This window comes from Balaenoptera ricei, chromosome 7 (genome assembly GCF_028023285.1).
Source record: "Balaenoptera ricei isolate mBalRic1 chromosome 7, mBalRic1.hap2, whole genome shotgun sequence".
Taxonomy (NCBI): domain Eukaryota; kingdom Metazoa; phylum Chordata; class Mammalia; order Artiodactyla; family Balaenopteridae; genus Balaenoptera; species Balaenoptera ricei.
The window spans coordinates 66,504,777-66,519,040 of NC_082645.1; the positions used below are offsets into that span (position 1 = coordinate 66,504,777).

Here is a 14,264-nt window from a genome sequence, read left to right on the forward strand (position 1 = left end):
TAACAGACTAGAAAGAAAACACAATTTTTTTTTTCTTCCTGAAAGAAACATACCAAATGGGAACTCAGCCAGCATCTTTGGAGATGTGAGAGGCTCTGAAATGCCAAATCGATTCTCAGCACGGACCCGGAAGATATACTCTTGGCCTGGGATCAGTTTTCCAAGCCTGCAGGAAGTTTTTGTCACTGAAGCTAGTGCTGTCACCCAGTCACCCCTGCTCACGTCACACTTCTCCACTATGTAATTGGTGATGTTACTGCCTCCGTCCTCCAGGGGGATGTGCCATGACAGGGAGCAAGCATCGGCATCTATGTCAGAAATGTCAAACGGAGGCTGAGGGGGTCCAGGAGCATCTGCATGAACCGAGAGGAAAGAAATATAAGAATAGGGATTTGACTGGAAAAAATGTTTCTGATATTCATATTTGGATGGCCATTTGTCTAACACGTAACCTACCCATGACGATAACTTTGATTTTCTTAGTGTCTGTCCCAGAACTGTTCTCTGCAGTGAGGCTATAGTAACCACTGTCTTTCCTAGTAACATCTTTTATGATCAGAACTGAAGAATTGTCTGCTTTATGTACTGCCAGGTGGCTGGATGTGACAACTTCATCTTCTCCTTTTTTCCATTTACAGGTCGGATGAGGCTTTCCATACACATGGGCTTCAATTCGGAGTTTCTTCCCAGCTTTGATAGTAATTTGCTCTGGCATAAGGATCTTGGGTGGCACTAAAAGTAAGATGAAGATACATTAATTTGGCGGGGAGGTTAAATTTCCTCTGGTGGGGAACTATACTAGTGCTTTTCAAACTGTGGATTGCAACCCATTAGTGGGTTCAAATTAATGTTTGCATTACTGCTAATACTTTTTACAGAGAATGGGATCGAAACGAATTGAGAATATCTGAGGCCAGCATACATGATAAGAATGGGTGTTGCTTTAAGAAACTTTTTCTAAGTCATATATATGTACGTGTGTCCTGTATTATGATTTAAGGTGTATTTACTACCTGTTGTGGGTCCAGATGTTTCCAAACCACTGTTCTCTACTATATTTCAAGTATTTCTGGAACTAGTTTCTTCAGGGATAAATGTCTACATGTCAAAAGAAGATCCTCATAAACTTTTATCCCATGGAAAACGACTCTGACTACTTACACAGCTGTGCTTTGGCTTCATACACTCCCTCAGCTTCTCTTGGCAAACTGACTCCAACGGCATTTCTGGCTGCTACCCTAAATTTGTATTTCTTTCCCTCCTTGAGGCCGGTGACGACAAGGCTGAGGTCTTTCACCACCGAGTACTCTGTCCAGCGACCTGCAGGCAGCTCTTCTTCTCTGTAACTAACGATGTAGCCGTCGACCTTCGCGCCTCCGTCGCGCAGGGGCGGTAACCAGGCTAACGTAGCGCTGTTCTTTGTCATTTCAGTAACTTCCAGTTTCCTGGGGGGATCCGGCTCACCTAGAAGAAAAAACCACCCAGGTAACCTAATCCAACCCTTTGGAAATATGCATAAATGTTTTCGTATGCCACTTGCTTCAAAGTATATGGAAACTGTGGTTCGGGATGTTGAAAGTAAAAAGGACACGGATTAGTCAGATCAAAAAAGTCTTCGGTGAGCGAGTTAGATATTTATTTGTACTGTTTAGGTTTCTACAAGTGAAGGCCCTTTCATTAGTGGAGTAAAATGTTTCGGTATCTTGATTTTGCTGAGGTCGGGGACTGGAGTTAAAAGGAGGGAGAAAGGATGTAACTTACTTAGAGGATCTGTTGCGAGCACTGGTTTGGGGACATCTGTTGGGACGCCGGGACCATACTCATTGACAGCAGTTACTCTGAAGAAATACTCAGTCCCAGGGACAAGATTGGTGACGTGGAAGCTCGTTTTCTTGACTTCTGGGGTGACTGTCGACCACGTCTTTCTATCTGCCTCACGTTTCTGCACAATGTAATGTGTCACTTGGCTCCCACCATCGTTCTCGGGAGGGGCCCAGGAAATGTGGCATGATGTTTTAGTGACATCCGAAACTTTTAAATCAGACACGGGTCCAGGAGTATCTGTGAAGGACGACAAAGTCATATATACGAGTCCCCTCAGCCTCCTTATTAACTAAGGCATTTTTGAAGGGGAGGAAGACGCTTGTTTATAACCCACCTAATACTCTGACATTCACGAACACGGCCTTTTCTCCTGCCAGGTTCACAAGCGTCAAGGAATACTTTCCTGAGTCATCACGGGTAGAATTGGGGATGACGAGGAAGGCCATAGTATCAACCAGATCAACTTGTCCCTTTCTGACCACGTTATCAATACCCACTTTTCGCCAAGTGACCGTAGGGGCTGGTCGCCCTCTCACTATGGCAAATAGTCGAATAGGGCATCCTGCTCTCACTGTGACCAGTTTTCTCATGCTGGCATCCAACTCAATCTCCGGAGGTTCTGCAAATGACACGAAAGTCGTCAGTTGACTTCAGAATGTGGGGAGATCATGTGAGAAGTGAAACATGAATGAATCAAGTGATAACATAGGGCCTCACCTAGGATTTCTTTAGGTTTAATAGCGTCCTTTAGTTCTGCAGGGTGCCCAATGCCAACTTGGTTTTGGGCACAAACCCTGAACTCATATTCCTGGTTTTCATCCAAGCTGGTCACGGTGAATTCCATGCGAACGAGTTGCACTACAGCACTACACCTTTTCCAGCCTTCATCAGGTGATGTATCTGGTCTCTTTGGTCTCATTTCCACAACATATCCAATGATTGGTGCGCCACCGTCATACACCGGTTTTCCCCACCCAAGAGTTATGGAACTTTTGGTTGTATCAACCACTTTGAGATTGGTCGGTGGACCAGGTGGTTCTGAAAGTAAATTATATAAGAATACATTTACACATGGTTAACAACTACTAGTGATACGTTAATGAGTAATTCTATATAGTCCATCCTTAATTAACCACAGATAGTACATTCAATTTCTCAGTTACTCAGTCCTCCTTATTTTCCTTCATAAAACTAGAATCTACCATTGTTTGTACATTTTAGGCGAATTGGTAAAAGATTTATTTGGAAAATTACTGGCTAAGATTAAGGTTTTGATGCTGTGCATTTAACTTATTTGTCTAATACCTCTGTGCCTGAGATTAAGAGTTGGTGTAATACCAGAAAAAGCAAGAACATCATACCTATGGGGTCTTTTGCCACCACTGGGCTTGATGGCAAGCTTGGTTCTCCAATTCCAACTTCATTTTCTGCCTTGACACGGAACTGATATTCATGTCCTGGGAAGAGATTCTGTACTTTCAAACGTCTCTCAGGGATCGCACTCTTGTTGACAGGGATCCATCGTGTTGAATGTTTTTCCTTTTTCTCCAAATAGTATCCTGTGATGGACTTTCCACCATCATATTCAGGTGGCGTCCAAACCACAGTCATCTCTTCTTTGCTTACTTTAGTGACTTCTGGGGGGTCAGGGCGACCAGGTCTATCATATTTGGTTTTTGCAATGACTGGTTTACTTTCTGTTGGAGGCCCTGTGCCTATTTTATTTTCTGCACGGACTCTGAAAATATATTCATTCCCTTCTATGAGACGTGTTACTGTAGTACCAGGTATTAAGATAGTAGCAGAAAAGGTAGACCAAACCATTCTCTTGCTCTCACATTTTTCTAAAATATAATTTTGGATTTCACAGCCACCATCATCCTCTGGTGGATCCCAGCGAAGAGAACACCTATCACTACACACATCAACAATTTTCAGATTTCTTACAGGCCCAGGCTTATCTAAAACATTGACAGTAGCAAAGGCCACAAAACTGCCAGCTGTGTTAGTTGCTGTAATTACATATTTACCACCATCACTTCGCTTTGCTTTAGTAAGAGAAAATTTAGATGAATCACCACTGGTAGCAATCTTGACCCTTGGTGATCTTGTTAAGTCTGTCGCGTCTTTGTCCTTGGTCCATGAAACTTCTGGAAATGGTTTGCCTCTAACACCTGCCTCAAGTCGAATGGTGTCACCCGCTTTGACAGTTAGCACACCACTTAATTTCAGATCAAGTACTGGTTTCTGCAAGTCTTCCTTTACAACAACTTCCTCTGTCTTCACCCAGTCACTTTCTCCACCTTCATTCTTCGTTTGCACTCTGAACTCATAAATCTGGTTTTCAACACATTTGTCAACCATGTAGTGGGTGTCTTTAATGCTTCCTTTATGCACTCTTTCCCAGTCATCAGAGCCCTTCAGCTTCCTTTCAACATGATATGATAGATTTGGGCTACCACCATCATAATCAGGCCGCCTCCATTTTAGGTAGACAAATGTCTTTCCTTTATCTGCAATATGAAGGTTTTGGGGCTCACCTGGTCTGTCAATAGGGTTAATAGCCAGAATTGGAGTTTTTGTTTCAGTGGTTGGCCCAACACCTACTTTATTCTCTGCACAAACTCGGAAATAGTATTCATTGTTGGCTAAAAGGTTGGCCTTGATTAATCGCTTAGTGACATCTGAAGCAACAATTGACCAGCCTTTCTGGTTTGGTTTGCGATATTCCACTATGAAGTTTGTTATTTCTGAGCCACCGTTATCTAGAGGGTTTTCCCAATAAATTGTACAGTTCTCTTTGGTTACGTTGCTGATCTTTAAATTCTGGCAAGGCCCAGGTCTGTCAAGGACATTAACGATAGCAGAACCTTGGGCATGTCCACTGCTGTTCTTAGCTGAGATGATATACTTGCCATGATCAGCTCTAACAGCTTCTTTAATTTGCAACTCAGCACGAGGTAGATCGTGAATTAGGTCAACCCGCTTTTCTCGGGCCAATACTTTGCCTTCCTTGGACCAAGTTATGTCTGGTTGAGGTCTGCCTTTGACCCGAGCAAGAATGCGGATAGTTTGGCCCACTTTAACGGTAATAACATCACGACAGGTAACATCAAGTTCTACTTCTGGAGGATGAAGGATGTCCTTTGCAATCACAGATTCTGCTAGTTCTCTTGGCTCTCCCTCTCCCACAATATTAGCTGCCTTTATACGGAATCTGTACTCATTTCCTTCAATTAGTCCAGGTACCCTAAAGGCACATTGCCTAATGAGTTCATCTTTATTAATCCTGTTCCACTGTGTTGCTGCAGCTTTCTGACATTCCACTACATAGCCCAGAATGGGGCTGCCACCATCACTGAGAGGCTTTGTCCACACCAGGTCAGCTGTTTCTCTGGTCTTGTCTTTCAGCTTAGGATTAATAGGTGGTCCAGGTGGTTTGATGGGCCGGCAAGCTTTTATTGGATCAGAACTTGGGGACGGATTGCTTAGTCCTGCAAGATTCTCAGCAGAAACTCTAAACTCATATGTATTTCCCTCATAGAGTCCAGTCACTCTAAACTTCAGGTCCGCTAGAGGTGTTTTGTTGACCCTCATCCATTTGCCTGTTACTTCTCGACGTTCCACATAGTAACCAGTTATTGGACTGCCACCATCAGATTTTGGCAGAGTCCAAGACACTGTTGCAGCATTTTCAGTAATGTCAGTGACTACTGGTTTACCAGGAGGAGATGGAGGACTAAACTTATGTTTAGCAACAGTAGGTATGGAGTCAAGGGGAGGGCCAACACCAATCTTATTCTCTGCTTTCACTCGGAAGACATATTCACAGCCCTTCTGCAGATGTGGGACTTTCAGCTTTGTCTTACTGCTTCCTGAAGAGACAACACCCCATGTGTCTTTCTTTGTGTCTTTTTTCTCAACAATATAATTTATCACAGGGCTTCCTCCATCATCCTTAGGTGGCTGCCATGAGATAGTCATATGTTCAGGGGTAACTTCCAGAATATTAATAGGGCCTGTTGGTGGACCTGGAACGTCAAGAACAGTAAGATGTACAGCCACTGTTTTGGTGCCAGCTGCATTGGAAACTGTGATCTGATATTCCCCAGTGTCTCTCCTTAAGCAGTTCTTAATGGTGAGTACTGATGAGAAGTTGTCAGTTTCAACTGTATAGTGTTCATCTGTTTTAATCTCATTCCCATCGGTTGTCCACTTTGCAGTAGGAACAGGTACACCTCTTATAATGGCAGGGAATCTGACTGTAGTTCCAGCTTTTACCACAAGGCCTTCAATTAATTTCACATCCAGCTCCACAGATGGAGGCACTGGAAAGGAAACATGAGGAAATTAGATTTTGATTTTCACAATATGAATAATTTAAAAAAGAAAGAAAATAATTCCAATCTAAAAATTACCTAGTTTTTCTTGACATTCTATTGGGATAGTTGTGTCAGGAAGACTAAGACCCACAATGTTTTCAGCTTTTACACGGAATTTATAGGTCTTTCCTTGTTGTAGTCCGGTAACAACACACTCTGAGTTTGTCACAGTCTTGAACTTAATCCAGTCTTGGGCACCCTCTTCTTGATATTCCACCAAATATCCAGTGATTGGAGAGCCACCATCACGATGTGGCTTATTCCAAACAAGGGAGACTTCAGTCTTGTCAACATCTACATGGTGTAGGTTCTTGGGTGGCCCTGGAGGATCTTTTAAGAAGAAGAAGTTATGATGAATAAACAATATACTCAAAGACAGTAAAACAGTACTTTTGTATCCAAAGAGAGCAACTTACATAGGGGAGCCAGAGCCTTGATGGGTTTAGATGTTTCTACGAAAGGACCACGTCCATACTGGTTCTCAGCAGCTACTCGGAAGAGATACTGATTGCCTTCAGTAAGATGTTTAGCAAAGTGGCTCTTTTTCTTTGATGTAGTTGAAAGAGGTGACCACTGGGCACTGGCAACATCTCTCCTCTCAACCACATAATTTGTAATAACAGAACCACCATCATCCAGTGGTTCCTTCCAAGTAAGGTAACAAGAATCTTGCCTAATTTCACTGACTTCCAGATCTCTAGGTGGCCCAGGCTTATCTGAAAAGTGTTAAGTAATGCAGTTATATAAGTGATTTAATCCAGATAAGAACTCAAAATGTATTTAGAGTTACTTTTATATGCTATTGCATTAAGTACATCACAAGTACTAAAATTCTTACCTAATACAAGTACTTTTACCGAGACAGTTTTTGAACCAGCTGGATTCTCCACTGTTAAGGAATAAATTCCACCATCTTCATGGGCAGCATTACAAATTTCAAGCTTGCTACCAACTGGAGTAACATCAATTCTTGCTTTAACTGGAGCCTCTCTGTCTTCTTTTTTCCAAGTTACTTTTGGGAATGGCACTCCTTTGATGATGGCACTAAGTCTTAGAGTATCACCAACCCTTATGTGTTGTTCTCTTGCCATGTTGGCATCAAGAATCAACTCAGGGGGTTCTAGAATAAAGAGAACAGTACTTACAGATTTGTTTTGTGAATGTATTTTACACTTAAGCATAGACAATGAAACCTGTCTTCCTTGCAAAGGCAGCTGAGAACATTATACTCACCGAGTCTGTCTTTTACTAGCACTGGCTCGGGAACATGAGCTGGATCTGATTCACTGGCTACATTGACTGCTATTACTCTGAACTTATAGGATTGACCATCCCAAAGATCAGTGACTTTATAGTTAGTTTCAGGACACGACTCAGGGGTGTGATTGGCTCTTTTCCATTCTTCATCTCCAACTTTCTGGTATTCAACAATATAACCCAGAATCTTGCTCCCACCATCATGACGTGGTGGCTGCCAGGTTAGATCAACTGAATTATGTGTTTTATCTATTGCTTCAGGATTAATAGGTGGACTTGGTTTCACTACATAATAAAAGAGAAAACCAAAAAGGAGTTAGAATATAGCTGAAAACAAAGTTGGATAAAATGAAAGCTGAAAGAATGCTTTAGTACTATACCAATTGGATCTTTAGCAAAGACTGGTTTGGATGGTGGGCTTGGGTCTCCAATACCAATTTGGTTTTCTGCAGAAACCCGGAATTCATACTGACACCCTTCTAGAAGGTCAGGAACCGTAAATTTAGTGTATGGATGGATAGGCTCTTTGGTAACTCTAGCCCATTGTTTAGACATAGTTTCCTTCTTTTCCAGGATGTAGTTTGTGATGGGCTTTCCTCCATCATTTGGCTTGTTCCAGATGACTAATGCAGAGTCTTTGGTAACTTGTGTAACAGTTGGCTGGTCAGGTGCATCAGGAACCCCTGTAACAAACATTAGCAAAATATGTTAGAAATTTAATTCTTCCCGTTAACAATATCAAACATTGAATCACTGAAAAGAAATATGATGCATACTGAAACGATCTTTGGCTTTCATTGAATCAGACACCAGAGGATCACTTATTCCATACAGATTTTCAGCATGTATCCGGAAAATATAATCTTTTCCTTCAAGCAGTTTAGAAACTTTGCATGTTGTTTTAGCACTTGCAGATGTCACAGGCATCCAAACATCTTTGCCCACTTCCTTCTTCTCAATAATATAATTAGTAATTTCACTGCCTCCGTCATCTAAAGGTGGCTTCCAAGAGATAACCATGTAATCTTTGGTCACCTCATCAAAAACAACTGGTCCTACCGGTGGTCCAGGACGGTCTGAGGGAAAAAAAAAAAAAAAATCACACCACAAAATGTTATTTCCACTTCTGCTTTGGAAAGAACAGAATGTCTCTAACTCTTGCTAAATAATACTTACCAACGACATTAACTTGACAGAAACCTTTCCTGGAGCCTGTACTGTTCTCCACAACCACACAGTATTTGCCAGAATCTGAACGCTTGGCCTTGAGCTTCTCTAGAGCAAGTGTTGTTGGCGAGGTCTTTATATGAGTGCGATCATCTTCTAGCACATCAACTTCATCTTTGAACCAAGTAACCTTAGGCTTTGGTTTGCCTGAGTAACGGCCAGTGAGGGCAAAAGCTTCACCAACTCGAATCGTGAGTTTATCTCTGAAGTCGAGGTCAAGCGTTGGAGGAGCTGAAATGTATAATTATAAAGGAAAGTCAGTTTGATGTCTTAAGGTAAACCTATAAGTGTACAAGTTTTCAAAGTGTAAGCTGCATTTGACACATACCTAGCTCATCCTTGCAAGTGATTGGCTTGGTGCAAAATGATGGTTTGCCTTGTCCAACAATATTGATGGCACTGACACGGTACTCATAGGTATCGCCTTCTTTTAAGCCTTTCACAGTGTACTTCCTGCTAAGCAAGTTGTCATTTGTAACTTTGTGGAACTTCTCAGTTCCAATGAGACGGCTTTCTAGGACATAGTTGATAATTTCGGATCCGCCATCATACTTAGGGGGATTCCAAGTCAAAGTAACAGAATCTTTAGTAACTTCTTTGACTTCTAGGTCTTCAGGACGCTCTGGTACAGCTGCAAGTGTGGAATGACAGTGAGACAAATGTCATGTTAAGAATGTAATAGAAAATGTAGTAAATAATGCTTTTTGAGGATTGCATTTAAACATTAAACTATTTGTTTTGATAAGTAACAAAAGAAATCTCAACATAAAATGAGTAGAGCTGAAAGCCACTCAATACAATCTAATTTCCAGATGAGGAAATAGAGGTTCATTGAGGCCAAATAATTCAGGAAAATCCCCCAGAGTTGGTAGTTTTAGCGTTTCAAAATTTATTTTAAAAAATGTTTTGGCCGCGCCACACGGCCTGTGGGATCTTAGATCCCTGAGCAGGGATCGAACCCGCCCGCCACCCCACCACATTGGAAGCTCGGAGTCCTAACCACTGGACTGCCAGGGAAGTCCCCAGAGTTGGTAGTTTTAGAGTTAGGAAAATACTTCATGTTCATGCCATTAAGTTGGAAATTAAAAAAAGAATCTATGTAGTATTACATGGGAGGGTTTGAAGAATCATATATATTCCCACAATCTCTTTCATAGTCACGTTCAAATACTACCAACATCAGAGACTACATATTTGCCTAATGAATGCTTGCCAAATGAATGAAATGTTTGGCATTTGTGTACCTACTTTGTCACTATAGTCTTTTATTAAATGAGTGAAAAAGTGATTAAAGATGAAATTGTTTTAAATTGTACTTACTTATTGGATCTCTTATGACAAGCGCATCTGTTGTCTCAACAAACGGGCCCATGCCAATACTATTTTCAGCTGCAATTCGGAAAAAGTAGGCTTTTCCTTGAATGAGACCCTGGATGGTGGCATTTTGTCGGGTAACTGTGTATGTCACTGGGGTCCATGCTCTGCGGTCATCTTCCCGCTTTTCAATGACATAATTTGTGACTGGAGAGCCTCCATCATCTTCTGGAGAAAACCATGTCAGTTTGCAGGAGTCGTTGGTTAGGTTGTGAGACAGGAATGGTATTCCAACAGGACCTGGCACATCTGGAAATAAGAGGAAAAGGTTTTCAGTTGTTTGACATCAATGGACTACTGGGCTCAATATTTGTTACCCCCTGTTTTTAAAAGGGAGACAAAAATGTTGTTATGAAAAGAGTGAGATTTTGTGTTAATTGTTTTTTTTTTCTTTCCTTGGTGTCTATATTCAACCATATTTTAAAGTGAAGTAGGTTTGCAGTAGTTACTGGTTGCCCCTGCTTTAGTAGAAACTGAAGGAACAGTTTTATATATATATATATATATATATATATATACACACATACATACATACACACACACACACACACACACACATATAAATTTTTTTTTAGTAATTTGTGAGTCAGATAAGAGGGCAATGTTGGGAGGAAAATGCACAGAGGGAGACAGGAGAGGGGTGAAGAGTGGCATGACTACTTTTTGTGTCCAGTTTACTCTCCAGAGGGGAAAGGGGGAGAGAATTTTTTTCTGGATGACCAGTGAATCTGAGCAGCACAGGAGACCCCAAATCTCAGAATGACCTTTGAGAGGTTTGGAATTTAACCTGGAAGTACACCAGTTCTTAAAGTAATAGCCATTGGACAGAAGACTGTTTAGGAGTTTGAAACAACCTAGAAGCTTGAAGGACCATTGCTCAGTGAGATCTTTTTCCTCATGCCATTTTCATTAATGAAAGCAAAACATGTTTTCATAATATTATGTTCAATAGAGAACTGGTTATTTTCACATAACAACTGAGTGTTTGGAGTATGGTTGTGCCTAGAGAGGTGCTGAGAGAGAGATCTGAGTGGGAGGGCTTCACTTTCTGAGCAAATCACTGGAGTAGAGCAGCCAGTGAGAGGCATGAACAAGCCTCGTAGAGTTCAACTCGATATTCTGTGACTAGAAATGCAATATTGATAACCAAATACGATGCTTCTCTTCAATTAGAATACTGACACCTTCAAAGGGACTTTTGTCTTATTATGATAACTGACAGGTCCTATGATGTGAAAATGGTCAACCTTAGCAAATTGTTAAACATTCATGGACATTTGCAGGAAAGCTGCTTTTATGAAAACTATATAGTAACATAGTAAGTGCTTATGGTGGCATGTTACATAAAAAGGCAGCACATAAGACTTTATAGCAGGAGTACAGCCATATAAAATATGGATAGGATAGAAAAAAAGGAGGAAATTTTTAAAAATGCTAATAGTGGTCAATGGGATTGTGGGTGATTTTTCTTATTTTCCAAAATATTTGTAACATAGTTTTTTAAAAAAATAATATAGCTTTATTGTAGATGAAATAAAGTGTTATTTTTTAAAGACGCATGGACGAATTGAAAGTTGTTACCTAATACATCAACGATAATTGTCTTCTTTCTTTCCCCCCCTGCATTTTTGGCAAGAAGAGCATAGACGCCTTGGTGGCTCCTCTGGCAATTCTTGATGACCATGGATGAGCTAATGGCTGTGGTCTCAATGGTGGCCTCTTGAGGTAAAGCTCTTTCATTCATACTCCAGGTAACGGTTGGAGGAGGCTTGCCAGATACATAGGCGATGATCCGAATCACCCCTCCAGCATGGACCACAATTCTGTCTCTGACGCTGGCATCTAACTGAAGGTCAGGTAATACTGGAAAACAATTGAAAATAACAAATGTGCTTTTCATTTCCAATCCAAAATGGAAATATTGATAAAATAATAGAAATATTAGTAAGTACCAATTCTGTCCTTCATTTCAATGGCGTCTGTGACTTCCCCAGGTTCTCCGATGCCGGCAATGTTGACTGCTCTAACTCTAAATTTGTAGAATGCTCCTTCTTTTAATCCTGTCACAACAAGTTTTGTTCCTCTCACTTCTTTTTCTTTAGCCTAGGGAAAAATCACAAGCATTTTATAATTAGAATACAGTAATCCTTTCTTATCCGTGGTTTTGTTTTCTGTGGTTTCATTTACTTGAAGTCAACGGAAATCCAAAAGTATTAAATGGAAAACAATTCCACAAATAAACAATTCATCAGTTTTAAATTGCGTTCCATTCTGAGTAACGTAATGAAATCTTGGGCCATCCTGCTCCATCCCTGCCCGGGAAGTGAACTATCCCTTTGTCCATCATGTTCACACTGTATATGCTACCTGCCCATTAATAAAGAAAAAACATATTATATATAGAGAGAGAGCTTGGTACTATCCGTGGTTTCAGGCATCCACTGGGGTCTTGGAATGTATCCCTTGGGAATCAGGGGGGGACTACTGTAGTTTTTTGTTTTAATAGCTTTCCAAAGCATAGCAACAGCATATTTACTCTCTTTGGGAAAATTGTTGCCAATTTAGGTTCTAGGGATCAGATATTACAGGTAAATACTGAATGGAAGGAATTATGTTTTAAAATATTGTCAAGTGGTTGAAAAAAACTGTACTATTTACTTATTCATCCTTTTTTATATATATCTATGTACATTTTATTATATAATTTGATAAAATAGGTTCTTTTTTTGAATTTTATTTTATTATACAGCAGGTTCTCATTAGTTATCTATTTTATACATGTTAGTGTATACATGTCAATCCCAGTCTCCCAGTTCATCCCACCACCCCCACCCCGCCCCCGGCCACTTGCTTTCTCTCCTTGGTGTCCATTCGTTTGTTTTCTACATCTGTGTCTCTATTTCTGCCTTGCAAACTGGTTCATCTGTACCATTTTTCTAGATTCCACATATATGCGTCACTTATTCCATCTTTTCAGGCTTTATAGCCAAAAGATAAGTTAACAATAACATGACTTAACTTTTGATTAGGTTTTTTGACCTAAGAGATGTTTGGATTATCAGTTAAATTATATGTTATTTTTCTGATTTCTTAATTAAAAAATACAGATAGGAGTAAATGGGATTGAGAATAACTACTACATGTTCAGTTTATTCATAGTACATTTCCATAATGCCAAGTGTTAGCTACCTTTTCCCATTCTTCTTTTCCTTCTTCTTTATATTCAACGATGTATCCCGTTATTTTGGATCCACCATCTTTTAGTGGGGGAGACCACTCCAAATCCGCAGATGATTTAGTCCAGTCTGTGACTTTGGGAAATGGAGGTCCAGGAGGGGCTGGAAAGAACCAGTATGCATTAGTATTCTTGACTTTTCCATGGCACTTTTGGGGCGGGGGGAAAGAATGGTTTTAAGGCTTACCAGTGGGATCTCTAGCAGTCACTGGGTCTGATGGCAGACTTGCTGGACCCACACCAGCAGCATTGATTGCGTATACCCGGAATTGATAATCAGAACCTTCAATGAGACCAGTCACTTTATAAGAAACACCCAAAGTCATGGCTTTGATAGGATCTCGGTTAACTCTCTTCCATCTCTTTGAAGTGGTGTCTTTCATTTCTAGCCAGTATCCTGTCACAGGAGAGCCTCCATCGTATTCTGGCTCTTCCCAGTTGACAGTCATGGAGTTTCGAGTCACACTGCTAACTGTTGGTTTATCTGGTGCTCCAGGGACAGCTGTGACAAAAATCACAGTGATTTATAAGAAATTATGAAAAACACAAATAAGAGTGACTTTGAATGTGAAACATGTCCTACTTACAGAAGAGGTTTCTTGCTGTTTCTGGTTCACTGTCAAGAGGTTCCCCAATGCCATATTTGTTCTGGGCCATGATTCGAAATACATATTCATGGTCTTCTAGCAATTTTGGAATTGTGTATGTGTACTCTTTAGGTTCGCTGGAGACATGCACCCATGTCTTCCTGTTAGCTTCTCTTTTCTCAATTACGTAGTTTGTAATCTTAGACCCACCATCATCTTTAGGTGGAAGCCAAGATAATGTCATTTGATCTGCTGAAATAGATTCGAACTTTATTGGTCCCACTGGAGGGCCAGGGCGACCTAAAATGGTTTAAAAAAAGAAAACTTTATTAGGAGAATGATTTTAAAGACAGATATTACATTTATGGACAGAAAATC

General features: G+C 40.6%; 1 protein-coding gene and 1 long non-coding RNA gene across 52 annotated transcripts in view; one reads left to right on the plus strand and one right to left on the minus strand.

Moving 5' to 3' along the window:
* The window catches only part of TTN (titin), a 285,370-nt gene that overhangs the window by 58,829 nt on the left and 212,277 nt on the right, over window positions 1–14,264 (minus strand). For all 44 annotated transcript variants that reach the window (XM_059928202.1, XM_059928193.1, XM_059928195.1 and 41 more), the window contains 21 exons: window positions 13,887–14,186; window positions 13,487–13,801; window positions 13,254–13,402; window positions 12,017–12,167; window positions 11,646–11,927; window positions 10,011–10,313; window positions 9,019–9,321; window positions 8,640–8,921; window positions 8,240–8,539; window positions 7,844–8,146; window positions 7,440–7,748; window positions 7,045–7,326; window positions 6,623–6,922; window positions 6,243–6,536; window positions 3,186–6,152; window positions 2,542–2,862; window positions 2,159–2,443; window positions 1,762–2,061; window positions 1,162–1,464; window positions 457–732; window positions 54–353 (listed from right to left, as the gene is read on the minus strand). In XM_059928202.1, coding sequence (XP_059784185.1) covers window positions 54–353; window positions 457–732; window positions 1,162–1,464; window positions 1,762–2,061; window positions 2,159–2,443; window positions 2,542–2,862; window positions 3,186–6,152; window positions 6,243–6,536; window positions 6,623–6,922; window positions 7,045–7,326; window positions 7,440–7,748; window positions 7,844–8,146; window positions 8,240–8,539; window positions 8,640–8,921; window positions 9,019–9,321; window positions 10,011–10,313; window positions 11,646–11,927; window positions 12,017–12,167; window positions 13,254–13,402; window positions 13,487–13,801; window positions 13,887–14,186 — 8,625 coding nt within the window. The remainder of the gene's footprint in view (window positions 1–53; window positions 354–456; window positions 733–1,161; window positions 1,465–1,761; window positions 2,062–2,158; window positions 2,444–2,541; window positions 2,863–3,185; window positions 6,153–6,242; window positions 6,537–6,622; window positions 6,923–7,044; window positions 7,327–7,439; window positions 7,749–7,843; window positions 8,147–8,239; window positions 8,540–8,639; window positions 8,922–9,018; window positions 9,322–10,010; window positions 10,314–11,645; window positions 11,928–12,016; window positions 12,168–13,253; window positions 13,403–13,486; window positions 13,802–13,886; window positions 14,187–14,264) is intronic.
* Window positions 1–14,264, plus strand: part of LOC132369055 (uncharacterized) — a 45,644-nt gene that overhangs the window by 14,084 nt on the left and 17,296 nt on the right. For 6 of the 8 annotated variants that reach the window (XR_009504229.1, XR_009504231.1, XR_009504228.1 and 3 more), the window contains exons 3-5: window positions 639–738; window positions 1,432–1,485; window positions 11,816–11,916. This is a non-coding gene — a long non-coding RNA (uncharacterized LOC132369055). Of the gene's footprint in view, window positions 1–638; window positions 739–1,431; window positions 1,486–11,703; window positions 11,917–14,264 lie in introns of all 8 variants that reach the window. The other 2 variants (XR_009504234.1, XR_009504232.1) reach the window with 2 other exon arrangements.